Raw genomic sequence first — 27,856 nt, 5'->3', positions numbered from 1 at the left:
CAGGTGGTGCCCAGCAACACTCAGCTCCGTGAAAAAGTGAATAATCTTGGGTATGGACCCGGAAGGGATGATGTGGCCACACCGCTCTCCATCTTAGGCATTTAAACGTCCGTGATGGTCTCTGACTCAGGTGCTTTTATATTCTTTGTCAAACCCCTTTTGTAAATTGGTCCGTTCCACTCCCATCACAGAGTCTGAAAGCTGGCAGCCCTCAGGCCTTCTTTGGACTGTTCGTGTCCTTTCAGAATATTCAAATTAGTTGGCAATGTTGGACCAATACAAAGGTTTTATACAAAATAAGTTCCAGCTTCTCCAAAAAAACCCCACAGAAATCAGAAGTCTCGCAAAAGAGCTGTCACATCTGCTCTGCAGAAACAAGTGTATTCCCAGGACAAGTGTGTCTCCTGCAGAGCGTGTCATCCTGCCTTCTGACTCTCCCAGGGCCAGCGGCTGTCCCTTCCTGCGTCACCACAGTGCACACACCGGGGCTCGCCAGCACTGGGGTAGTCAGTCCTTGTCATTCTAGCCACTCTGGGGTATGCAGAGCAGGAAGTCACTGTGGTTTTCATTTGTATTTCCTCGTGACTAATGGTGTCCCATTGTTCGTGTGATGACTGGCCATTTGCACCTCCTCCTTTCCGAAGCATCACTGTCCCAGAAATGGCTCTACCCTGAGTTTTCCAGCCTCTCCCGCCCTCCCAGATCCAGTTCCTCGCATTCCCCTGGAGGACCCCAGCCCTCGCTGGGCAGCTGCCGACCCATAGAGGGCCGACTCCCTACTCTTTAGGAACCCACCCGAAGCCAGAGGGCAAGACATCCTTGTTGACACCGTGTCTCTGGGTCAGCCTCCTTATCCACAGAGTGCCAGGAACTCACACTGGGGCCTTAGGTCGAGTCCCACCAGTAAATTAGGGATGTGTTGGCCCACGGGAACAGGTGCAGGGACAGTGGTCAGGGGAGCAGTGGGGACAAGACCCACACGAGCGCTGAGAATACCCTCCTATATGGTGTTGGGGCCCTTGTACCAGAGGACGTCCTCACAGAACTTTAAGGTGTGAAGCAGGGCCTGCCCAGCTGCTTTGCCTCTCCGTCCCTGCTTCTCCTGCAGCTGACAGATGGTGGGCTGCCCTGTGCACCCCACCTTCTGGGGCTCACTGTTGCTTGCAGGTGGGCCGACACTGTCCGGCCAGCAGGACTGTGGACTGTCCGGGTAAGGAATCACGTGCCGTGCTCACCCATGTCCCTTCCCGCACTCCGTGGGCAATGACGCACTGGCCTGGGAGCGTGTTTCCGACAGAAGACTGGTTCCCATGAGGACCAGCCAGATGACACAAAGTAGGGACTTGTGGTTTTCCAAACACACACCCATTTCTGGCTAAAGAAGGCAGATGCGGAGTGGGGTGGCTGACGTTTCCCCAAACAAGCAGTTACTCATCTGAAGAACCTCCTGCTAAATATAGACGTGGGCAAGAGGTCAGGAGCTTTAAGAACATACGGTGTGCTTTCAACTTCTATTTTGTTTTATTTTTTTAAACGATTTTATTTATTTATTCATGAGAGAGAGAGAGAGAGGCAGAGACACAGGCAGAGGGAGAAGCAGGCTCCATGCAGGGAGCCCGACGTGGGACTCGATCCCGGGTCTCCAGGACCATACCCCGGGCTGAAGCCTGCCCTAAACTGCTGAGCCACCCGGGCTGCCCTCATCTGCTATTTTAGAGTCCTCACATGGGTAGAGGACAGCCTTTGTCTTCTGCACAGAAGCAGAGGCAGGAGATCCACCCAGTTTGGGCAGGTTGGGGCGGAGGCTGTGTCTCCACCATTCACCTCAACTTCTTGAATGTTGTAAGAGTGAATCATGATTATGTGGAAAAACAAAGGAGCATGTGGCAGTTGGTTTCTTAAAATGAAATGCCCTACCTGTGTGCTCCAAAGTTTCATAAAACGATTTTAATGACCCAAGTCATGCATTGGATCCACGCTTCTTGTGAAGATTCAACACAGTACAAACCGGGGCCTCGGACTTCCGGCCCCCTCCTCCATTCCCACAAGGCGTATTCTCCTCTCTACCTGTCTTTCCAGAATTTTCTTTTGCCTCTACATACCAGAACTGGTACCCAGGGAGAGAGTGTGGAGTGTTTCTGTGTGTGTGTGTGTGTGTGTATTTTACACCAATGGTATCGCATTATTCCAGTGGTTCTGTAGGTTGTTTTCTTCATGCAGCTTATCTTGGAGAGCTTCCATGTTAGCACCTGTAGGCCTTCATTCTTGCAGCTGCTACGCAGTCCTGAAAATAAGAGTGTTTATTCCTCCAGTTCTGAACCATTTGGGGGAGTTCTGAAGCTTCTAAAATTTATACAATTTGATGATTTGCTTCTATTACCAGGGGATAAGTAGTCTTGGATTTCCTTATATTTCCTAAAATCCCTAACGTTTTGAGGATTTTTCCCCTAAATATCTGCAGCAAGCCAGTTTTCCTTCTGGTAGCATTCTCCCCTGTGTAGTGCCCTCTTTCTCCTGCATATTCATTTGCATCAATTAATTAGGCACTCTCTCCCATTCCTTGATAACTGAGACTTAAGTGGTCACGATTTCTCTATGGTGTTTATCAGAAACTAGTCTGAAGACATAATCACAATGAGTCAGAGAAGGAGCCCGTGCCTAGAGCTGCTAACAACTCCCAATACCTTTCTACCATGAGAAGAGGGGCTGAGAATAAGACAGAGTGGGGAGGGCAGAGCTGCGGGACAGGACATCCTGCCAGTTTGCCTGAACTCCTGGATGCAGCTGTGCCTGCAGCCAGAAATCACCACTGGCCTTCCCCTCTTCTGGACCAGGGATACACTTTCCTTTTGCTGCCATCAAGTGGGTTGGCAACAGACAGGGCCCTCCCTGACAGAGCTCCAATGTCAGATTTTGTCACTATCTTGGTATGTTTCTTTCTGGTTCCAGCGTCCTTCACAAAGTTGTTTTTCTCCTTGATACCAGGTTTCTCTTCACTATTTATCTCAACCCTGCAGAAGACCAAACTGCCAACTGTGTCTACAGCTTAAATCACTAGTTGTTTGACTGCCTAATGGTTACTATGCATACTTGTATATTAGTTCATGTTTGGCTTAGGTCATACTGAAAAAAGAAAGTTCTAGCAAGAATTCTTTTCTATGCAACGATGGCATAACCTATCTGGCAACGCATTTTATAGTCATCTTAACTCAAGTGTGCTGGGAAAGTAACATATGGCGAACTTTTGCCGGCTTCTCGTTACATTTATGTTTTCTTGTATTCGTCATTCTTGGGTCTCTGCCGAAAGTTTATATCTAATTGCCTCTACATCATATTTTCCCCCTCAAATAGAAAAAAAAAACGTGTGCTTTGTAAATTGTTATAAACACTGTCATTGCACGGCGATTTTGTTTTCTTGTTCCGCGTGGACTCACAAATTTAAAATTCTTGGTAAGGCGCCTCAGACTTTTTTCCAGGCAGGGCAACGTGTGAGTGGTACTATTTCTTTCTTAATGAGGGTGTGCTGGGCATATTGGCCCACTGTTCCCATGCTTTATTACTGTGGCGTACCAGAAGGGACCATTGATAAAGGCTCAAGCAGGGGTGGAATATGAAGTATTTTTTCTATTAAAGAAAGAAGCATTATTTCACAAGGAAAATGCCACAAGACTGGGAAGGTTTCCAAAGGCTTTGAATCATTGCACACAAAATCACTATAAAAACTTAAAAATAATCCCTTTGGTGGTGCATGTGAACGTGAGCCATGTGTCTGAGGCGAGTGCATAAGGAAGAGGAGAAAGAAAGGCACTAGTAGAATAGAAAAGCAAGGCCATGGTAGACTTTAAAAATGTACATTTCTTTTTGCAAAATATTTTTCTTTTGGAATATTAGAAGGGCTGGATGGTACAGTGGTTGGGAACATGGGTCCTGGCGTGTGATTTCCTGGTGTGAATCTTTATTCCCCTGCTCAGAAACTGGGGATCCCTGGGTGGCGCAGCGGTTTGGCGCCTGCCTTTGGCCCAGGGCGCGATCCTGGAGACCCGGGATCGAATCCCACATCAGGCTCCCGGCGCATGGAGCCTGCTTCTCCCTCTGCCTGTGTCTCTGCCTCTCTCTCTTTCTCTCTGTATGACTATCATAAATAAGTAAAATTAAAAAAAAAAAAAAAGAAACTGTGTGAGGTTGGGAACTAAGTCACCTCTCTGGGATTCACATCACTTTCTCATAATGCAGAGTAGTGGTGAAAAATCACATATATCCCAATAGGGTCATTGTAGGGATTTAATGAAACACTGTAGGTAGGCCCTTCAGACAAGGTCTGCACATCATTGCCATGCTGTAAATGTTCAGTGTGAGGATGGTGATGAGGATGATGATGGTGAAGGTGAAGGTGATGGGTTATGTTGTCTATGATGATGATAAAGGTGATGTTTATGATGATGAAGATGCTTAGTGATAAACACAGCTATGAAGAAAAGGTGATAATCTTGCCTCCCTCTGCCAGGACTTTGCATTACCTGGTACAGCCCGATTGAGAAACTCCTTCTCTTCAAGAGAAGACAAAATGTCTAGGATCAAACTAAAGATATATTTGTAGTAAAATTCTCAGAAAGTTCACAATTTCAGATATATTTTTTAATCTTCCAGAATATGGAGACTCCATTGCTCTGCTGCCTCTTCCATGGTGCTCAGAGGTCTTAGATTGTGCATTCCTTTGTATATTCTGTTCAGCAGCTACACAGACTCAAGGTTATTTTCCTACTCAAAGGAAAACAAGATGGGGTGTAGACGTTGCAATACTTTAGGAGCAGGGCTACAGCAAGGGTTTCTCCTCTCACGTATGTCATGGCTGTTCCTGTAGGTCTGAATAGGATGTTTGATAGTCTGTAGAGTAAATACCAGTCTGCTTTGCTGATTCATAATCAGTGGTTTATTCCTTCCTCACACAATACCCTTCTGAGTGTATTGTACTCCAAAGAACTATTTCATTCTGATCTTGCAGATGACTTTGGAAAGATTTTCCTGAAATTGTCAGTGTATGCCCTAGGATATATTCAATGGACTTTGGCCAATCCACTGTCCCCCACTACAGGGGATGATTTGTAACCTGAACCAAATGATTTCAGAGGAATATATTTTTCAGTAGCTTAATACCACTAATTTAAGTAGATTAAAAATGCTATTACTTCCTACATTTATAATTATTGCTTGGCACACTTTTTGTCTGATAGTCTCTGAATGCATGTATGAGGGAAATAAAAACAGGGTACTTCCTGCCATTATAGGCATAATTTGATAAAGGTGCAGAAAAGAAACAGGTCACATAAATGATACCCATGTAACCAGCATTTTAGCATTACTAATAGTAATAAACTAGTTTAAAGGAACTTGTATGTCTTCTTTGGTGAAATTTCTGTTCTTGTCTTTTGCCCATTTCATGATTGGATTGTTTCTTTGCTGTTGAGTTTAAGAAGTTCTTTATAAATCTTGGATACTAGCCCTTTATCTGATACGTCATTTGAAAATATCTTCTCCCATTCTGTAGGTTGACTTTTAGTTTTGTTGGCTGTTTCTTTTGCTGTGCAAAAGCTTTTTATCTTAAGTCCCAATAGTTCATTTTTGCTTTTGTTTCCCTTGCCTTCATAGATGTATCTTGCAAGAGGTTGCTGTGGCCAAGTTCAAAAAGGGTGTTGCCTGTGTTCTCCTCTAGGATTTTGATGGAATCTTGTCTCACATTTAGATCTTTCATCCATTTTGAGTTTATATTTGTGTATGGTGGGGATCCCTGGGTGGCGCAGCGGTTTGGCACCTGCCTTTGGCCCAGGGTGCGATCCTGGAGACCCGAGATCGAATCCCATGTCGGGCTCCCGGTGCATGGAGCCTGCTTCTCCCTCTGCCTGTGTGTCTGCCTCTCTCTCTCTCTCTCTCTCTCTGTGTGTGTGTGACTATCATAAAAAAAAATTAAAAAAATAAAAAAAATTAAAAAAGTATATTTGTGTATGGTGAAAGAGAGTGGTCTAGTTTCATTCTTCTGCATGTGGATGTCCAACTTTCCCAGCACCATTTATTGAAGAGAATGTCCTTTTTCCAGTGGATAGTCTTTCCTGCTTTGTCAAATATTAGTTGACCATAGAGTTGAGGGCCCATTTCTGGTTCTCTGTTCTGTTCCATTGATCTATGTGTCTGTTTTTGTGCCAGTACCACACTGTCTTGATGACCACAGCTTTGTAGTACAACTTGAAATCCGGCATTGTGATGCCCCCGGCTCTGCTTTTCTTTTTCAATATTCCCCTGGCTATTCAGGGTCTTTCCTGATTCCAAACAAATCTTAAGATGATTTGTTCGAGCTCTCTGAAGAAAGTCCATGGTATTTTGATAGGGATTGCATTGAATGGGTAAATTGCCCTGGGGTAGCATTGACATTTTCACAATATTAATTCTGCCAATCCATGAGCATAGAATATTTTTCCATCTTTTTGTGTCTTCCTCTATTACTTTAAGAAGTGTTCTGTAGTTTTTAGGGTTTAGATCATTACCTCTTTGGTTAGGTTTATTCCTAGGTATCTTATGCTTTTGGGTGCAATTGTAAATGCGATTGATTCCTTAATTTCTCTTTCTTCAGTCTCATTGTTAGTGTATAGAAATGCCACTGATTTCTGGGCATGGATTTTGTATCCTGCCACACTGCCAAATCACTGTATGAGTTCTAGCAATCTTGGGGTGGAGTCTTTTGGGCTTTCTACGTACAGTATCATGTCATCTGTGAAGAGGGAGAGTTTAACTTCTTCTTTGCCAATTTGAATGCCTTTTATTTCTTTTTGTTGTCTGATTTCTGAGGCTAGGAGACATACATATGGCCAATAAGAAAGAGATAGAGCATGAGAAAATGCTCTGCATCACTGGCCATCAGGGAAATACAAATCAAAACCACAATGAGATACCACCTCACATCAGTGAGAATGGTGAAGATTAATAAGGCAGGAAACAACCAATGTTGGAGAGGATGTGGAGAAAGGGGAACCCTCTTGCACTGTTGGTGGGAATGTGAACTGGTGCAGCCACTCTGGGAAACTGTGTGGAGGTTCCTCAAAGAGTTAAAAATAGACCTGCCCTATGACCCAGCAATTGCACTGCTGGGGATTTACCCCAAGGGTACAGATGCAGTGAAACAGCAGGACAACTGCACCCCGATGTTTCTAGCAGCAATGTCCACAATAGCCAAACTGTGGAAGGAGCCTCGGAGTCCATTGAAAGATGATGGATAAAGAAGATGTGGTCTATATATACTATGGAATATTACTCAGCCGTCAGAAAGGACAAAGACGCACCATTTGCTTCAACATGGTTGGAACTGGAGGGTATTATGTTGAGTGAAGTAAGTCAATTGGAGAAGGACAAACATTATATGGTCTCCTTTTTTTTTTTTTAAAGATTTTTTGATTTATATATTCATGATAGAGAAAGAGGTTGAGAGAGAGAGAGAGAGAGAGAGAGAGGCAGAGACACAGGCAGAGGGAGAAGTAGACTCCATGCCAGGAGCCCAACGCGGGACTTGATCCAGGACTCCAGAACCATGCCCCGACCCAAAGGCAAACGCTAAACTGCTGAGCCACCCAGGGATCCCCTATATGGTCTCCTTCATTCGGGGAATATAAGAAATAGTGAAAGGGAATAAAGGGGAAAGGAGAGAAAATGAGTGGAAAATATCAGTGAGGCTGACAGGACATGAGAGACTCCTAACTCTGGAAAACAAACAAGGGGTAGTGGAAGGGGAGGTGGGAGGGGAGATGGGGTGATTGGGTGACAGGCACTGAGGGGGGCACTTGATGGAATGAGCACTGGGTGTTATGCTATATGTTGGCAAATCGAACTCCAATAAAAACATATGCAAAAATAAATAAATAAATAAATAAATAAATAAATAAATAACTTGTAAGATAATGATTACATTCAAGATTCAGGAAATATGATTTTTTTATTTTTAAAGATTTATTTATTTATTTTAGAGAAAGAGAGAGCATGAGTGGGGGAGGGGCAGAACCTCCAGAAGACCCCCTGCTGAGTCGGAGCCCAACTTGGGGCTCGACCCCATGACCCGAGATCATGACCCGAGATCATGACCCGAGATCATGACCTGAGCGGAAACCAGGAGTCAGCCGGTTAACCGACTGAGCCACCCAGGCGCCCCAGGAAATATGTTGTTAAATCGCTCATAAATGGTGTGTTTTTATTTAGCGACGTGGGACAACTTGCAATAGATGAGTCCAGGGTGTAAAAACTGTTATTTCCGACAATTCTGCACATTCTGAGCTAGGCGATGTCTCAAGGATGATTTATAGACACCCAAAACTTAGGGTCAAGGAAATAAAATAATTTGGATGAAAACACACGAACTCCGCAGGTGTCTTAGTCCGTGAGCCAGACGGTCCTACGTGTGGCAAGCACGAGAATGCTGGATAATTAGCCCTAGGCAGCGCGGCCTGTGCTGCCACGTCCCGCTCCCCCCAGGCCAGGGCGCTGAGCCCTACTTCAAAAGTACAGTTTGAATGTTTGCGTACCCACCTCCGTACCCGCATCAACACGGGCACCGTGGGGGGCTCCGGTCCTCTGAACCATCCCCCTAACATAAAATCATTCATCAGAACATCTTTCTAATTCTTTTTCTGACGAGAGGAGTGTCAGGCCCATCACAGTCAGCGGCCGCCTCTATTTTAGCAGCAGAGCAGCGGGAGATGAGCCACCCTCTCCGGATGCTCGGGGGCCGCAGGGCTTTGTAGGAAATGGGTTCGGGTGGGAATGAAAGTGAACAGCTGGGAGTTCGTTAAACTCTCCTCTCTCAGGATTTACTAAACACTTTAAGACCAGGAATGCATAGGGAATCTCTGAACTATATCATCAACCAAATTCCAAGAAAACTCATCTTTTTTCGACTTTTGAAAATGTAACTATGGATGATCTTTTTTGAGGTGAAAAAAAAAACCCACCCCAGCGAGATTTCTGTTGGCTCAAATGGGGAGAGTTTTAATAAGTTCATCTCCCTCCCCCTTTGTCATATCCACTTGCCAAAATAACATCTAAATTATTGGATTCCAAGGGATTTCAATAAAGAACAGATTTTGGTTGGGGATGTGAGGGCTCAGGGGTTGCTATTGGGGCTCATCATGCTCTTGGGTCTCAGAAGAAAAGGTAAGAGGAAAGTATGTTTTATTCTGGAAATATTCGTGACAGCTGAGCAAGGAAGAGAGGCAGAGAGGCGCTTCCTCCCTTGTTTTTTAAAGGAGTTACTTTTAAGGAATTGAGTGTAGTGTCAGCTGCGTCTTTTCCTGTTCTGTTCCAACTCAATTGGCAAGGGAGGTGCATTCCATAGACTCTTAACAAAACAGCACATTGAAAACAAATAAATATGGGTGAGCCCGCAGGAGGACAGGAGGGAGATGTCTGTGGTCTTGAGAGGTTCCTCTGTTCACAGCCCCAGCTGCCGGGAAGGACCCAGGCGGGCCCCGGGGCTGCTCCTCCGAAGTACAGACATGCTGCAGGAAGCCAGCTGAGAAGTGGGCATGTCCACCCCCTTCAAATTACAACCCAGAAACTCAATGAGAACATTTGTAGTTATGCAAGTGGTTTCTGAAGTGGTTCTTGTGGGCCATGTGTGAATTCTCAAGAGCCTCGCCAGAGCCCACGATGTGGAGAGATGACTGGACCGTAAGACTCGAGGTATCCAGGAGCCCACGGGGGTCCTGGTGGCCCTGCCTCTGCCCTGGTGCGCAGCCGCCACTGGGGGACCTTGGTCCCAGGAGGGCTCCCACTTTGTTGCTTTTCTCACAACAACCGACAAGGGTGGGCCGTGTCTGGGCCTCTCCTAAAGGGCCCCCACCATGGTGGTGGAGCGAGGATGGGTTCCCCCTGCCCTCAGCTTGCAACGGTCACCTTCCCAGATGCACACGGGCCCTGACAGAGCAGGGATCCCCTGGGGGGCTGCTTATCCCGTTAGTTCTGGGCTTCCGATGGGTCTGGCATCTCTGTCCTATCGATGGCAGTCCTGCCTGCCTGTTCCTCATCACATTTGTTCTTATTAAACAAATGAGACCCTCTGCCTACTTGCCCAACCAAGTCCCCAGGAGTCAGTGTTGGCTTCTCAGAGGCCCTTCTTGGCCTCATCCAGTTCTTACCTCACACCCCCACCAAAGCACATCTTGGATTCTTGGATCCTCCTCTTCTCTGCGTTCCCACATCCCCCACCCCAACCATCCTGGCCCGAGCCTCCACAACCTCCTCTTGGTTGGATGTCTCCACGAAGCTTCTCCACTACACTTTTCTGCTTCCAAGGGTGGTCTGCCTCCCAACAGTCTACCATCCATACAGCAGCCCCGTCTTTTACGATGAAGATGAAGTCAAGTGCTGTCCTCTTGAAACCTTACCGTACCTTCCCAGGCCACGTTCAATCCATCAGTCCCGCCCCTGTCCTGGCCTCCAGAGCTGTTCCTAGGCCAGCCCCGCCTGCATCCAATCTCCTTTGCTTACCATGTTCTGGCCACATCAGTTTTTCTGATTCTCATCAATATCAGGCTCATTTTTGCCTTAAGGATCTGGTGTTCTCTCGTGTGGCATCGTCTTCACTCAGAGCTCCCGTGCCTGAATCCATCAAATCATTCAGCACCCAGCTCCAATAGCACCCAGGATGTTCCTCCCAGATCATCAACGACAGCCATACCTCCAGGCCCTCCCCGCAGCCAGGAACAGCAAATGGCGTTTTAGTTTATTTCCTTTTTTTTTTTTTTTTTTTAGTTTATTTCCTTTAAAGCAGTCATCAATGTTTTCACGTTTCTCACTTTTTTGTGTACCTGTGTGTTTCTCCTTCCACGCCCCTCCTTTCCCCCCTAGAAAGAAGTTCCTTGAGAGTAGACACTGATTTTTCTTGTTCACGGCTTGGAAGAGCATCTAGGGTACAGGCGACGCTCCATAAATATTTAATGATAAATTCCCTGAGATATAGTGGCAGAGGGACTAGAGAGGATGGGCTGCTCTGTCTCTATGTTGATGGATTGATGAGCACGTGCATAGCTATCCTCAGACTGCTGTTGCCTGGCTGTAGCTGAATTTCTGTGAGGATAGAGACACATTAAAAAAAAAAAAGTTTCATTGGGCAAATGGAGGCAATGGTTTTAAGTAAAAAGGCGGATGCTGAGCTCTGTTTCATGACTTCTCAGCGTCCATACTCACGTGAGCCGATTCTCTCTCTCTCTCTCTCTCTCTGCAGAATCCTGATCCACCTTCCCTCCCTCCCTCACTCCACATACATGTATGAAGCCTGAATCTGATGCCATAGAAGTTGATATGATGTGGCCTTTGTGCTCTAAGAACGAATAATCTAATAAGAGAGTTAAGATAAAGACGCAAACACTCAAAATTCAAGGCAGAAAGTAATGGATGCCAGGGGGTAGGCACAGTTGTGATGCTCTGGGTGCTCAGAGAGAGAGGCTGACTGTGAAGTGCTGGGTGAAGGGCATTAATTCAGGAGCCAGGCTGTCTGGGCTCAATCACCTGTTCCTGTTTTTATTACTTGTGTCATCTTTGGCGAGTTATCAACTGGTCTGTGACTCCGTTTCCTTGCTGGTAACACATAGAAACTATTAGTACCTACATAACGGGATTATCAGAAACACCAGACAAAACAATTCAAATAAGACAGTTAAAATAGCACTACGGTGTTAGTATTCAGTACATGGGATGGAAGATGGAACATTGTTTGAATTTAGGGTGAAGAGGGCAGGGGCATCCTGGTGGCGGCGCCATGAACAGAGGGGACAGGAGGGACAGGATTAGGACGTAATCTCTTCTGAGACTAATTGTGTGTCACTGAGGGCTTGGAAGCAGAGAAATTGCTGACATGCCTTACTTTCTGCAAGAACTTTACCTGCTTGGAAATTTTGGGTGACATATAATGACTTGGCAAAGCTCACTTCTTTTCTTTTGCTTGATTTTTTTTTTTCCTTCTCTTTGCTTTTTCTATTTCTTTCATGTGGAGGGAGCTCAGAGGATTGATCTGGGACTGTGATTTTGCCCCTTAGGGCACATCCCGCCAATCCTGATAGGTCGGATTTTCATCTTCACCCTGTCAAAACTATTTTCTAGCTTCACCTGAGAGTTTTTCTTTTACCTGTGGGTTAGTTGGGAACATGTTGTTTAATTTCTGAGGAGCCGGAAATTTACGTGTTATTTTTCTGTGATTGATTTCTGGTTCAATTTCATTACACCCAGAGAGCCTACCTGGTCTGACTTCACTTATCTACATTAATTAGGATTTTATTTTATGGCCTAGGATATGGTCTTTCTTGGTGAATGTTTCACGTACTCTTGTGTGTTCTCCTGTTGTTGGGTGGAGTAGCTCATAAAGGCCAATTAGATCCAGATGGTCCATTGTGTTGATTTCTTCTAAACCCCTTGCTGATTTTCTGTCTCCCTGTCCTATCTATGGCCGGGAGGGGAGGGCCGATGGTCCAATTGCAATTCTGCACCCGTCTATTCTTCCTTCCCATTCTGTCAGGCTCTCCTTCAAGTGTTTTGAAGCTCTTTCGTCAGGTGCACACATATTTAGGATTCTTTTGTCTTCTGCCGCATTGACTCTTTTATCTATGTATGACTCCTCTTCATCTTTGCTCATTTCCTTCGTTCTGATGTCTGTCCCGTCTGATATTAATATAACGAGCCTAGCTGGTTTTGGGGGGAGCGGGATTAGTATTTGCCTGGTATATCTTTTTCCATTCTCTTTTCACTTACCTGTATCATTACATTTGTAGTGAGTTTCTTGCGGATAGCATGTACTTAGGTGTACATCCTGTGCTGTATACCACTCCATTGTTGGTAAGTTTGGATTTAGGTCTACCATTATATATATATACAGATATATATATACACACACACACACATATATACATATATATGTATATATATATATATTTTTTCTTTCTGTTGGTTCCTTTTTTTTTTTTTTTTTTTTTTTGTTCCTGTTGTTACCTCTTTCCTGACTTCCTTTTGGTTTTTGGAGTTTAGTTTTCATTTTGTTTATTATTTTGGTTCTGACTATATCTCTTTGCATAATTTTTTAAATGGTTGCTGTAGGGATTGCAGAATACGTCCTCCACTTTTCACAGCCTACTTGGAATCACTGTTTTACCACTTCAATTTGAATATAGAAATCTTGTCTCTTGGGGCGCCTGAGGGGCTCAGTTGGTGAAGCATCTGCCTTTGACTCAGGTTATGATCTCAGTCCTGGGACTGAGCCCCACGTCAGTCTCCCTGCTCAGCATGGAGTCTGCTTCTCCCTCTGCCTCTCTTCTGCTCATGCCCTCTCTCAAATAAATAAAATTTTAAATAAAAAAGAAATCTTGTCTCTCAATGGTCTCTTTATGCTCTGTTGTCTTACAGGTCTTGTCTGTAGATGTTAAAGTCTCTGCCAGCCAATGTTTTTGTTTTTGTTTTTGCTATCAACTGTCAAACATGTTTAAACATTGTGAGGGGAAGAACAGTATATTTACCCACGTACCTACCGTTTCTGTTGCACTATCTCCATTTCTAAAGAATGGAGTCCAAGGAAGGTAAGTGAAGAGTGGGATATAGGAGTGAACTTCCTGGCAAGCTTGAGTGAGTCCTGAATGTGGCCCTGCTAGCCTCTGGACTTTCCACAGCTTGAGTAAATACATAACATTTCCCCCCTGTCCTTTAAGTCTGTTTTGAGTTGGATTTTCTCTCATCTGCAACAGGAAGCACCCTGATTGACACAGTCTTAAAGGAGAAGGTTTGGGGAACGGTATTATGATAGTTGGTTACAGTTTGAGTTATTCTAGGCTACTCAGTGGTGAAATTTGACTGGATTTCAAATCCAAACATCTGTCTTTTTTGGATGTCTGGTTTAGTGTCATTTGTAGGATCTTTAGGAAATTCAGGATTCTATTATTTGTTGGTATAGGCTCTCTCAGGAATGGATCTCTTGAAACACAGCTCCATCTTTGAAGGTTTCTATGGAGCTTGACGTTGTTATTCGCAGAGGCAGTGAGTAAAGAATTAATTCTTACTTTTGCTGCAATGGTTCAGCATGACTTTCTAAAAGGTGCAAGATAATTGTCTTTTTCTCTGCAGCTGATTTCACTCCTAAATAGCAAACGCTATTGTTTGCTGGATGATATGCTAATTGCTTATATGAGGACGGTCCTGGTAATGACAGATGATGATTACTTAGTGCTTCACTGTCTCTTAAGATCCCATCTGTTAATGAAAATGGACTTGTAGGTAGGTACCCCATGACTGTTTAAGCAGCTGAGTCCAGAGACAAAGCAGAAAACTCAGTCTGCACAGAGAAATTATCTAAGATAAATCATCAAGATGAGCCCCAAATCAGCATGTCAACCGTATCAGTTAGAGATTACGTTCAAGTGCACGTAACTGAAAGTACACTCCAGTAGCTTAGCCTACAGGACATCTTTTCTTTGTTTTGTTTTTGTTTTTGTTTTTGTTTTTAGAGAGGGACGGACAAAGGGAGAGGGAGAAGGAGGATCCCAAGCAGACTTCCTGTTGAGTGTGGAGCCGGATGTGGGGCTAGATCTCATGACCCTGAGATCATGACTTGAGCTGAAATCAAGAGTCAATTGCCTAACTGAATGAACCACACTGGCACCTCAAGCGTCTTTTTTTCTTGCATGTGGACGTCCACTTATTCCAATCAATGCATTGAAAAGACTGTCCTTTCTCCATCTTGATCCCTGGCACTTCTATTGGAGACCAATGAGCAGTGTAGTCGTGAGTCTATTTCTGTGTTCTCTCTTCTGTTTCATCCATACAGTGTGTTAACTTTTTGTCGGTATCACATTCTGTTGAGGACTGCAACTTTATAGGAAGTCTCGAAATCAGTATGGAAGAGTTCCAATTTTGTACATGTTTTTCAAAATAGCTTGAAAGCTATCCGAGTTTCTTTGCCTTTCCATATAAATTTTAGAGTTAGCTTGTTGATTTCTGTCAAAAAATCCTGGTGGGATTTTGATTGGGATTTGAGTGGGATTATCTGGGGGAGGATTGACATTTTAGCAATACTCACTCATCCAGCCTGAGAATGCACTAGATCTTTCCATTTGTGTAGGTGCTTTTCGCATGTATTTTGTTAGATTTATACCTATTTCATTTGGGAGCTATTACAAATGATCTTTTCATATTTAAATTTCCAATCATTCATTACTAGCATATCAAATTCAATAGATTTTTTTTATGTTGGCCATATTTCTTGTATGACCTTAGTAAGCTCACTTGTTCATTCTAGTAATTTATATACTATAGAGCTAATCCATTTAAACTGTACAACTCAGTGTTTTTTAGTTAATTGACAGAACCACATAATCATTATCATAATCTATTTTTAGAACATTTCATCACCCCGGATCCAGACATCTTTCTTTCATTTGGATTTCTGTTTAATTCTATAATGATTAGAGAATATACTTTATATGCTTTTGATATTTCATGTTTGCTGGGTTTTTTTATGGATCAGAGTATGGTCTATTTTGGTGAATGTATTGTGTGCACTTAAAAAGGATGTCATTTCTCTGTTGCTGAGTATTTTATAAATGTTATTAAGCCAATTAGGTTGATAATGTTGGTCAGCTTTTCTACAGCCTTAGTGATCTTCTGTCTACTTATTTTATTGATTACTGAGAGAGGAGTCTCTGAATACATCTGTGGGCTTGTCTATTTCTCCTTTCAATTATAGCTGTTTTTGTACTGTGTATTTTGTAATTCTTTTGTTAGATATATACGTGTTGTTGCTGAATTCATTCCATGGTCCTTGTATAATGATCCTCTTTATCTCTGAAAAGAGCCCCTGTTCTGAATTCTATTTTGTCTCCTAACATGGCCATTCCAGTTTTCTTTTATTTTGTATTTTCAAGGTACATTTTTCCTGTCTACTTTTACTTTTAAGCTAGCTAGATATTTTATATTTAAAGATGTGTTTCTTGTGGACAGTATATACTTGGGTCTTTCTATTTTATCCAGTCTGGGAATCTTTGTTATTTGGTGTGTTCAGGTCATCTAAATTCAATTGAATGGTTGATATGATTGGTATTAAATCTGCCATTCGTGCCAATTATTTGTTTTATCTGGTTTTTGTGTGTGTGTGTGTGTGGGGGGGGTCTTCCTTTTATCCTTTTTTGCTGCTTTTGGGTTAATCCAGAATTTGTTATGATTCCATTTTAGGCCGTATTATTACCTTATTATTTGCCCTTCTATAACATCTTCTTCCCAGTGGTTACCCTAAGGTTTACTAAATGGCTCTGCAGTGACTAGCAAAGGATATATCTGTTTAAATAATCACATATTACATTCCATAATCGTGTAGCACTTCATGTGTAGTGTATGTACATGCCTCACAGCTTATACTCTCACCTCCTTCCTGACCTTTTTGATTTTTTTTCCTACACTTTACTTTTACATTTGCTGTCAACCCACAGCACATTCTATTCTTTTTCCTCTGATGTTTTTCATTTTACAGTGATCAAAAATAAGAAAAAGTGTCTTTCCTACTCACATCAACTGTAACCATTTCTGGAGACCTTCCTTCTTCCTGTAGATCCAGGTGTGACTAATGTCATGTTCTTTTACACTTCTTGTTGTGCTGGTCTGCTGGTTCTGTATTCTCCCAGCGTGTGCTCATCTGAAAAAGTGTTTATTTCTCTTTTATTTTTCATTGAGATATAATTAACATACCATAAAATTCATTCCTTTAAAATGGAAAATTCAGCTCACTTTGGCAGCACATGTATTAAAATGTAAAATTCAGTGATTTTTAGTATATTCACAATATTCATAAAATTTAATGATACTTAGCATAGTCACAATATTTACAGTACATTCACAGATATATTCACAAGTGTTTTCACAAATCTATTCATCAGTGTATTCACGAGTACATTCCCAAGTGTATTCTCAAATGTATTCACAAGTGTATTCATGAGTGGATTCACAAGTGTATTCATGACTATATGCATGAGTGCTTTCATGAGTGTATTCACAACTATATTCATGAGTGTATTCACAAGTCTACTCATCAGTGTATTTACGAGTACATTCACAAGTGTATTCATGAGTGGATTCACAGGTGTATTCACGACTATGTTCATGAGTGCATTCATGAGTGTATTCACAACTATATTCACAAGTACAACCATCACCACTATCTAATTTCGGAATATTTTCATCCCCCCCCCAGATGAAATTCTATACCCACGGGGAGTCATTCCGCATCCTCCACTCCTTGCCCTCCCCTTCATTTTGAAACTTTTTCCTACATGTAGATATGGACAGAGGTGTAGCGAGAGGTCCGGATACAGTGCTGATGCTCAGCTCTCTGCACCCTGAGCGTCAGATGCTTCCTGCATGGTCCTTTGGCTCCTGTGGTTCCTGACACTAAGCCCACTGTATGTATTTTCCCTCCTCTGCCTTCGTCATCTCTCTTTTATGTCTGATCTTTCTAAGTTTGGTGATCATGTGTCTAGGGTTGTGTTGTGGTGTGAGGTATTTGTCTGCTTTGGGATTGTCTGAACTTCTTGAGTCTGGAACTGAGTGTATTTAATTATTTCTGACCATTCGTGGCCATTTTCTCTTCAAAAACTTTTTGGTCTCCTTTTTACACTTCTACTTCTAGAATTTCAATTACACAAGTAGTAGGTTATTTGATATGATAATATTGCCCCTTCATGCTGTTTTTAAAAAATATTCTTTTAATTTTCACTTTATACATCAGTCTGGATAATTTTAATCGGCCTATTATAAGGTTCACTGGTCCTTTGCCTGCCTGTGTCGAGTCTCCTGATGAGCTCATAAAAGGAGTGCTTGCTCTGTTACCAATTTTATTTTCAGTGGTACCGTTTCTGCTTGAAATATGTATTCCTTCCTATAATCTCCGTTTGCACGTGAGTGTTATCCTTCTTTTCCACTAAAGCATTGAATGTGATGGTCACAGTTATTCAAAATTTTCTGCCTTGTAATTGTGATTGTTTTGTTTCTTGATGGTGGGTTGGTTTTACTTTCTTGGGTGTGTGTCATTATTTTAGAATAAATGCCGGGCATCGTGTATAAGGCCATGGAGATTGACATATGTGGTATTCATGCTGGAAAATGGGCACAGCTGTTTTTTGCTAAGCTGTTTGTGTATGTGATCATGCTCATGTGTATACATAGGGACAGATGCATGTATGTGTACTTCACACATGTACATATCACGTACATGTGCATGTGCACACATTTGTGGGTATGTATGTGCATATTCATGCCTTGTATGTGTATTTGTATGCAAGCATGCAAGAGTGCATATGCACACACATATGTATGTGTGTTTCCATGCGCGTGTGTGCATGTGTCTGTATAAATGCATGCACATCACAGTTTTTGTATACACGCATAGGTATATGCATATGGATGTGTATGTGTACACATGTGTGTATGTGTACATGTGTTAAGTCCATGTGGTCTGGAGTGGAGCTGGGTTTGGGTTCTCCTGCTGTGTCACATTCAGTGCATGGTTGGCTTGATCTCTCTGGCACAGTCTCGTCTCTGGGTAGGCCTTGCTTTGGCAGAGGGGATGTCTCCGTGTTCCTGCTCCACTTCAGCTTCAGGCTTTCCTTGTGTGCCAGGACATCAGAGTCTCTCCTTGTGCTCTGGCCTCTCTATGCCCATGCTGCTACTGCTGGCTAGCCTGGTATGAGGTGGGGGTGCAGGAATTTGTCTTCCTGGTCCAGCTGCAGCCTTTAGTGGCCCTGTGTTTTGGATCTTGGGGGCTCATGCCTTCTGCCTTTCTCTAGCTGTAGAGGTCCTGTTCCTGTGCCCTAGGGGTGCAACACTGCCTCTCCTCCCAGAGACTTAAGGACTTTGTTCCTTGGGGAGAAGGGTCAAGGCAGGCGTCCTGAGTCTGCATGGTGGGGGCTGCTCACTTGTACATATGTGCTCCTCTGAGAGATGCCTCTCATCTTTCCTCTCAGTGCTTGCCAAGTGCCTAAGGGGGTGTGCATGCTCCCCTTTGTCTGCAGCTGCCTGGGGTCCGGTTCTTATACCAGCTTGCACCCTGCCATTCCAAACTCATCATAAGTCTTTCACTGCATTCTTCTCACTTGCTGGGGCTCCATGTTCCTCCTGAACCCTGACACATGCAAGCCAATGCTCATGTTCTCTTTTTCCTTAGATCTCAGGCTGGGCAATCTCCCTGGACCCCTGCTCACTGATGGGGTTCAGGAAAAGTGATGATTTTATAGATTGGGGGACTGTTCTTACTGTAGAGGGTGATGCTTTTTCTAGTTTTCTATGTCCTGGGACAAAAAGCTTCTGGTTTCCATTCCCGTGGTAGCCTGAGAGCCACTCCACTTCTACTCACTGCTGCCATATTCTAGCCAGAATAAAGGGTCAAGGTCAGAAACCACCAGGAAGAGCAAAGAGCCAAAGGGACTGGGCTTTCAAAGTTTTTCCTCAGAAGCCTGTGCCAGACCTTTCCATCTGCATCTTGTGTAATCACATGGCTACCCTGGCTGGAGGGGAAGCAATACTATTTTTTCCAGCTTCCAAATCATTATTTGTTTGTTTGTTTGTTTATTTATTTATAAGTTGAAAAAAATTTTTTGAAGATTTTATTTGGGACGCCTGGGTGGCTCAGCGGTTGAGCATCTGCCTTTGGCTCAGGATGTGATCCCGGAATTCCATGATCGAGTCCCACGTCGGGCTCCCGGTGCATGGAGCCTGCTTCTCCCTCTGCCTGTGTCTCTGCCTCTCTCTTTGTATCTCTCATGAATAAATAAATAAAATCTTTGTTGGCTATTCTAAATAATGCTGCTATAAACATCAGGACACATGTATCCCTTTGGATTACTATTTTTGTATTCTTTGGGTAAATACCTAGTAGTGTGATTGCTGAATAGTAGGCTAGCTCTACTCTTAACTTTTTGAGGAACCTCCACACTATTTTCCGGAGTGGCTGCACTAGTTTGCGTTCCCACCAGCAGTGTAAGAGGGTTCCCCTTTCTTCGGATCCTCACCAACACCTGTTGTTTCTTGAAATGTTGACTTTAGCCATCCTGACAGATGTGAGGGGATATATCATTGTGGCTTTGATTTGCATTTCCCTGATGATGAGTGATGGTGATCATTTTTTCAGGTGTCTGTTGGCCACCTGTGACAAGTGATCATTTTAACTGCGCTTAAATACACCAGTATTAATCAAATACACTTGGGGTTCTGCATCGAGAGAATGAAGAAGAGGGCAGTTAGCAATATCTGCCATGTATCTTCATGCTGAAACACTCCTCGCCAACTAAACAGTTTCTTTACCCCCCAAAAGGTCACTTGTGAGCCTCTAAGCAGAGCTGGGTGTGCAGTATCAGGGCAGTCGCTGACTTTTGAAGCCCATCCTTGGTTGCCTGAGACCCATGGGACAGTGCTTGGTGTAAGGTCTTATCCCTGGTTCTCCAGAAGCAGAGCCTGCAGATACTTACGTGTGAGTGTACTTGAGTGTGTGATTCTGGGGGCAAAGGCATACCAGGGGAGCAAGCAGGCAGGGACATTGGTTCCAGGCGACTTGAGCTGCTATGCTACAGTGGAGGGGAAGGGCCATGTTTATCTGCTGAGTCCCTACTCTTGGCTCAGTGGTGCTCATGAAGCACCCCCATTTCGGCATGCTTGTTCCTGTGCCCATGGGCTTCCTCAGATGTCGCACCTGCTAGGTGGGAGAGGCCCACCCTGGCCCACAGGAGAATCGCTGCTGGGAGTGAGGCTGGTAGAAGCAATTGTGGTGCTGATTGTCCTAATGTGGCAGGAATAAGAAGTGAGGCTGGGAGATGAAGTAGAGGCATCTGGGAAACCAGGCCAGCAGGGTGGATGTCTTTTTCCCTCAGCCCCCAGCTCCTCCACTTTCCTCTTGTTCCTGTGTTTCAATGAATGCCAAATTACTGCGGTGTCTCGAACTGGCCAGGACTCTTAATTGCAAGCGACAGAAACCAGGCTCAAAACTGCTTGACCCAGGTGTGCATTTACTGGTGCCGGTCAGTGAACTGGCTTGAGGTATAGCAGGGTCCAGCGGCTCAGCCAACTTCCTCAGATCCCTCCCTTGCCTGTTTTTTCAGTTTGACCATTTTTCCTCTACAGTTGATAATTTTTTCCTTTGTAGTAAGAAAAAAATGGTCATCAAAAGCCTTAAATTAAGGCTATTCTGGGTTAGCAGCTCCAGTGGGGGAGCGGAGGGAGCCTTCTCTCCCCAAGATCGGTGTCCATCCAGGAAAGGCATCAGTGATATCAAGTAGGTCACCTACACACCTGTGGACAGTCACAGCACCTGGGGCATGGAGGTGCTGAGTGTTCCCATCAGTCCTGTGCCTGCAACGGTACCTGCAGCCAACAGGAGCACATGTGCTGGTGAAGGAAGTGCTCTCCAGAAGACCACATACCTTAGTCAACAGAAGGGGACAGAATAGCACGTGTCCATCATGCACTCCACACTGCATCCAGGATGCTAGCCCATCCCATAACTTTTTCCAGAATGTTTTTCCTTCCCTTAAGAGGAAGAATTCCTTGACTCCTTCATGAAATGTCCTGGCTGAGCTCACTCCCCCAGCTCTCTAACAATTTCTGCAGCACCCGTGTGCTGCCTGCACCGCTTAACACAAGGCGGTGTCCAGCCATAGGGGACACACCCAACTCTGGCAGCTTCCCACAGGTCCGTTGGCTTCTGCAAGGCACTGTGGCTGGGGGAGCTGCTGTTAAGGGGTGATGGTAATGAGCGTTAATGACTCTTGGTTCCATAACCTTTCCAGCCTCCCAAGCTGCTCTGGGCAGCTCCCCATGCTGTTCCTGAGGCCCCAGGCTGCCCTCCCATGGGCATGAGGACACGTGTCCACTTTGCACCTGCTGTCTCTGCATACATCACCTAGTTATGTCTCCATTTTCAGCCAGCTTCATGCTTTGCTTCATCCCTGGAAACACTTACTGAATATAGAGCCTAATGGGAATTAGGGTCATTTCTTTTTCTTCTCTTTTCAGCTTTATTAAGGTATAATTGACGAATAAGATCATTATATTTAAAGCATATGATGTGATGATTTGATACATACATTTATATATAGAGGGCGGGTTCCCATAGTAGAATTTATTTAATGTATCCATTACCTCATACCTGGCTTATTTACTTGTTTATTTATTTATGTATTTTTTTGTGAGAACACTTAAGTTCTATTCTCTTAGCAAATTTCAGTGACACCACACGCCATTATCAGCTATGGTCACCTTGTTACCCCTTAGGTCCTCAGACCTTCCTCATCTTGTAAGTGGAAGCTCATACCCATTTACAGCCTTTCCCTCCTTCCTTGCCCAACAGCCCCTGCCAAACCCATTCTACCACATTTCTATGAGTATAACTATTTAGATTCTGCATATAAGTGATGTTATATTTCCATGGAAAATATTTAATTAATGTGTATCTCAATACAAACCCGATATACTTTTACCAAAGCATGACAAAATATTTTTCTTTTATGTCAAACACACAGACACTCAGAAAATATTGGATATTGGATACCTATTAGGTACTGAGCTATATGATCCAGCAATTCCAGTGCCGGGGATAGATCCCAGGAAAATAATAACTGTGGTGAGGAGACATCTGTGCCCCCATATTCGTTACAGCTTTACGTATAGTGGCTGAGATGCAGAACCCACCTGTGCCCACCAGTGGTGGTCAGATCCAGAAGATGTGGGGTACAGATGCAATGCGGACTGCTCGGCCATGAGAAGAGCCATCCTGCCTTTTGCAACAAGCATCATGCTGGGTGAAATAAGTCCGACAGGAAAAAGCAAATGCTGTATGATCTCCCTTCCATGGGGACTCAGAGAAGAACAAAGCCCTCAACACCTGGAACAAGAGATCAGCAGCAACGGGATGGCAGCGTGGAGGAAGGTGCTCACGGTCCAAACAAGTGAGATAAGTAAGGACAGGGGACGCACGCCCAGCGTGCTGACCACCACCGAGTGTTTACGGGAACGTCCTGGAGGAGAGCAGGTTCTGAGAGCTCTCAGGACAAGGAAGAGACGTTGTTTTTCTTTCCTCTGTGTATGTCTGAAAGAGAGGGCCAGCGGTGGCGAGCATGTCACGACGCGCATGAGTCACAGCAGCACGCACACCGAGCGGCGGGGTGTCACCGATGGCTCTGCAAGACCAGGGCTGTTCTCAGGGCTGAGGATATGGAAGCAACAAGGCAGAGAATGTCCCTGCTCACACGGGGCTCGCGTTGCGGTGACAGCCGCGAGATGAAGGCTGGACATCGCAGACTTGTGACAGGGAGAGTTTCTGGGAGGGGGCCCTGGGGCCAGGATGCTGCCCCAGCCCTGCTCCTGCCCACACCTCCAAAATCTGCACACCTCTGGGAACTGCCACTTTGAGTGAAGGTGGGCTCATCTCAGCATCAGAAGAAGTGGGAAGGGGCAGGTGAGGGGAATTAGTACAAGCTCCTGGTCTGGGTTCGGATCAAAATCCAGTCTGAGGGTGAGTGTAGACACCGGCTGCTGAGTTTGCTTTTCTCCAGTGTTTATTCCTGCCATCGAGTTGGGTGCCTCCGTGATCTGATGACATCTGCTGTTATAGAAGAGGCCCCAGCGGGCTTTGTTCAGCCGTGGAAGTGGGATGTGTCCACCAGAGTGAGGTCTGTCCAGTGGTGGTCAGTCCGGCCTGGGAGGAGTGTCCGTGCTGCCGGCGTGTCTGTGGAGGCAGCCCGAGGTGGACTTGTGAGGACGCGGACGGTAAACTGGTTTTCCTGGGAGGTCAGCCTAGGGTAGCAGGGTAAAGGTCACTGTTTAAATGCCCTGGGAGTTGGCCATCAGGGCTTTTCCAGATAGGCTCCTGCTCCTGGAGGGCCTGGAACCCTCTGTGGCCACGCGGGGAGGACGACGGGCCCGTGGGAGGCTGGGGCAGCACCTGGAACCAAGACAATCACCTCACATTTAACATCATGAGTTGGGGGGTTCCTTACCTCCCTCCCGCCACGGAGACTGGAAGTCATTTTCGTGTCCTCTTTAGGAAGTGCTTGGATTCAGGACTTTATTCCATTTAAAGTCAAGACAAAGGAGATAATGTTCTCAACTAACATTTAATGGGCGTTACTGTCTACTTTAGAATAGTCATCGCAGCTGACTTTTATTGAGTGACATTTTTTCCCCACAAATGATAGTGAACATTTATGGAGTGCTACATGGTTCCCTAGCATGGCTTCAGGGGCCTCCTCTGGGTCACCTCATTTCTCATTACAGCCCTGTGGGGTAGGAATTGCCACCTCCAGCTCAAAGACTAGGAGTCGGAAGCACAGGGAGGGTCAGTAACTTGCCTGGGAACTCACAGCTGGCAGGTGCTGGGACAGCCCAGGAAGGTGAGCACCGGTCAAGTCAGAGCACACTGCAGCCCTGACCGTGCTCGTGTACCTCTGGATCTGGGGTAGATGATCAACTTTTCGTCTTGAGTAAACTGAGGCTCGGGGTGTCTCAGGGTCTGACTGTTATCCCCCGGAGGACAGGATCCTGGATGCTGGTGGATATGGGGTTTGGTGTCATTACACTGAGGACCCTCTAAATCATCTCATTGCCTCTGAAAGGGTTAAGGAGAAAAATGTGGTCAGCACTTATCTGGGGACCCGTGGGTGTGGTTTACTTCCCTTTGCCATCCGTATCACCATCTTTTCTGCTGGTAAACAAGGCTCAGCTCTCAACACAGTTGCGGTCTGTTGTACGTTTTCACTTTCTGGACATTCACTCTGAGCTCGAGGGTGCTGGCGGGGAGCATCTGATCCCCGCAGACGCCCAGCCTGTTGGTGCGCCAGCTGTCCACAGGCTGGTGTTAGGACCCAGAAAGGACGCGGCAGCGAGGGGTATAAATAGGGAGGCAGAGCCGAACAAAGTTTGAGGAGAGCCTGACATCATTCCTTCCCCACCCAGTGCTGGGCCAGAGGCAGCAGGGCTGCGGCTGAGTCAGAGCGGAGGAGCTGGCCAGCGGGGGCGCAGGGACCGGCTCCTTCCAAAGTCGCCTTGCTCTGCCCACTGCAGGGTGCGAGAGGGGTCGGGTTCCAGGCCACGGTGGAGCCGGCCTGGGACGCGTGGGGGAAAGCAGCAGGAGGCCCGGGGACTGTCCCGCGGGGCTCTGCGCTCCCCGCCCGCGCGCCCCGGCCCCGAGCATTCTTGGTTCGGGTTTGGGGACCGGGAAGAGACCCTGGGAGCTCTCCAGGACAGCAGCGCGCCACCCACGGAAGAGGCAGGTCTTTTTCTCTCTGGAACTCGTGAGGATGATGGTTTCCCAGGGAAGTGAAAGTTAGGGAGCGGTCTCTGCGGGGACCCTCAGGGATTTCTCGGGATCCCGGGAAGTCCGTCCCTTCGAGGAGTCATGAGGGAGCTGTGGCTCCGGCGCGTGCACTCCTGGCTGCTGCTGCTCTACTGCGCTTTCCAGGTGAGGGCTCCAGGGGCTCTTCCTGGGGGGAGACTCACTCTTTCTGCCTGTGGCTATCCCCCCACGTCTGACGCTCCCGTCTTTTGTGCAGGTGCATCGAGTCTGCTCCAGGTCACCGGCCCATCCAGGTAAGGGAGTGTGCTTCCTGCGCCAACCACCACCTGCCCTCCCATGTGGCTCGGGGATCCCCCACGGTGTGGCTGCTTGTCCCCGAGGCCAGCAGACAGCGGCCCTTCCGTGGTTCCCTCTGTCCCCGCTGGCTGCCCTGCCCTTTGTCTCCTGGCGCTCTGCTCATCCTGGCGTCAGACCTGGGTATCCCCAGCCACGGCTGCCACCCAGAGGCCTCTGGCTCTTGGTCACTGCTACCTCACGATGAAGGGAAGGTGCAGGCTGTCCGTCTGCTGTCCTAACTCATGCCGTGAGCCTTCATGCTGACTCAGGGCTCCGTCCTCTCTGTCCCCGTCCCTGCTGGGGCTCATGGTCCTTGGGCCGGTGTGAGTCCTCAGTGTCTGCATGTCGTCCCTGAGTGGTCTGGCCGTGTCGCAGGTGCAGGCATATGGAAGGAGGGGCCTGGTGAGCAGATGCCACACCGTCGGCTTCCTGGCCATCTGTGCATGCGGGTGAGGAACCCACCGAGGTCCCTGAGCCCGTGCCCAGAGCCATGTCAACAAACCCTAACCCACTGGTGAGCAGCCTCTGCCTCTGAGCGCCCCCCCACCCTGGCCACTGTCACCTGCAGCCCAGCCCCCTCCTGGGTACAGAGAGTGTCCTGGGCTACCCAGGTGCAAGACCAGGCCTCTGCTAGGAGCGCTGGGACCTCGGTCGTGGGGCTGGGCCTGTCTCCTTCACGACTGATCCAGCCAGGCTGGATGTCTGTTATGGCCCAGACGACCTGTTTCTGTGGCTGCGGTGCTGCCATTTCTCTTCCACCCACACATCCAAGTTACATCTTCTGTTGAAAAGGTGTGAAGGCCCTGAATTTCCATGAGCCCTGTCCCCCAACTACAGTGCTCACAGGAAGAGATAAGGGCTCACACCGAGCAGTGTGTGTCTCCCTGAAGCTCTCGCCTTCCTGCTGGGGCTGGCTGGGGCTTCTGTGGATCTCCAGTACACAGAGATGAGAGGTGCCGGTAGGCAGATGGGGGCAAGGCAGCCCCCGAGACCCAGGCTGCTTGCTCAGTGTGGGAAAGAAAGCGGGATGTGGCCTGCAGATTGTGCCCTGGCCACATTGCATCTGCACATGTATCCACACACATGCACGTGTCCATACCCACCCACATGTATTTACATGTGTCCAAACCTGTCCAGACCTACCCACATGCATGCACACACACCTGCCCACATACCCTTGACCCTCAGCTGCAAGGGGTGGTTTGAATTCAGTCTCTGCTCCATGCGGAAACATTGCTCGTCTCACACTCTAACTTGGGGTGGAAGCTGACTCAGTCTCCTCCATAACTACTGGCTTGGAAACGTGACAGTAGCGCAGATGAGTGTGGGTAGCAGTGAGCACGCAAGCCCTCCTGGAGAGCTGAAGCTGTTCGGCCCTCTTACCCACGTCCATGCCCATGGGTTCCCTTCTTGTCTCACTTCCCATGTCCCAGGTCTCACCTGTTCCCTTCGCCGCCACCCTGCTGATAGTTCATCACCTGCTCTTCCTCCCTCCTTCTCTACCCTAATGACAGAGGCTGACGCACCTGGACACGATCGTGGGCGTTCCCTTGTGGACGAGACCCAACTGCTTGTGTTTTCTTCCTCCTCCCCTTCTTCCTTCTCTCTGCATTTCTGTCTCTGTGTCTCTATTTCTCTGAGTCTCTCTGTATCTCTATCTCTGTGTCTATCTTTGTCTCTATCTCTCACCATCTCTATCTCCCTCTGTCTCTCACTGTCTCTGTATCTCCATCTCTCTGTCTCTATCTCTCTCTGTCTCTGTCGCTCTGTCTCTCTCCGTCTCCCCTTATCTCTCTGCCCCATCTCCTCCCTCCCCCACCTCTCTGGTCCTTATGCCATCTACTCTCCCCACATGGTGCGCTCTGCTCACCCCGTCTCCAGCAGAGAAGCCCTTGCCCCTGACAGTCTGTGTACACACCGGTGCCTGGAGGCCACCCTCCTTCAGGCTTCTGGGGGTGAAAGTCAGGGCCCCGGGGGGAGCCCCACTGAGGAGAGCCTGGCCCAGCACCTGTCCAGGGCGCCCCTCACAGACCAAGAGCCGTGCAGGCAGCCTGTTCTGACGGGGGAGCATTTGCAAACCCTTGGGATGCGTCTGTGAATTGCAGCCTTGAAGTCTAAGAAACTCAGAGCAGCATATAAAGGTGCTCACATAGTGGGTGCTCGGACATAGATTCTGTGGGGTCC

At 46.4% G+C, this 27,856-nt stretch overlaps 1 protein-coding gene across 5 annotated transcripts in view; it reads left to right on the top strand.

Annotated features, from left to right (window-relative positions):
• The first annotated feature begins 23,045 nt into the window (after positions 1-23,045).
• ADGRD1 (adhesion G protein-coupled receptor D1) overlaps positions 23,046-27,856 on the top strand; it is a 123,049-nt gene continuing 118,238 nt past the window's right edge. For 2 of the 5 annotated variants that reach the window (XR_011994622.1, XM_072722605.1), the window contains exons 1-2: positions 23,046-25,501; positions 25,593-25,629. Coding sequence is in view for 3 of the 5 variants with exons in the window: in XM_072722605.1 (XP_072578706.1) it covers positions 25,439-25,501; positions 25,593-25,629 (100 nt within the window). In the remaining 2 variants the exon portion in view is untranslated. The remainder of the gene's footprint in view (positions 25,502-25,592; positions 25,630-27,856) is intronic. The other 3 variants (XR_011994621.1, XM_072722604.1, XM_072722606.1) reach the window with 2 other exon arrangements.

The sequence above is a fragment of the Vulpes vulpes genome, chromosome 10 (assembly GCF_048418805.1).
Source record: "Vulpes vulpes isolate BD-2025 chromosome 10, VulVul3, whole genome shotgun sequence".
Taxonomy (NCBI): domain Eukaryota; kingdom Metazoa; phylum Chordata; class Mammalia; order Carnivora; family Canidae; genus Vulpes; species Vulpes vulpes.
The sequence above is the reverse complement of the archived record's forward strand: the minus strand, read 5'-3'. Positions and strand labels throughout refer to the sequence as shown.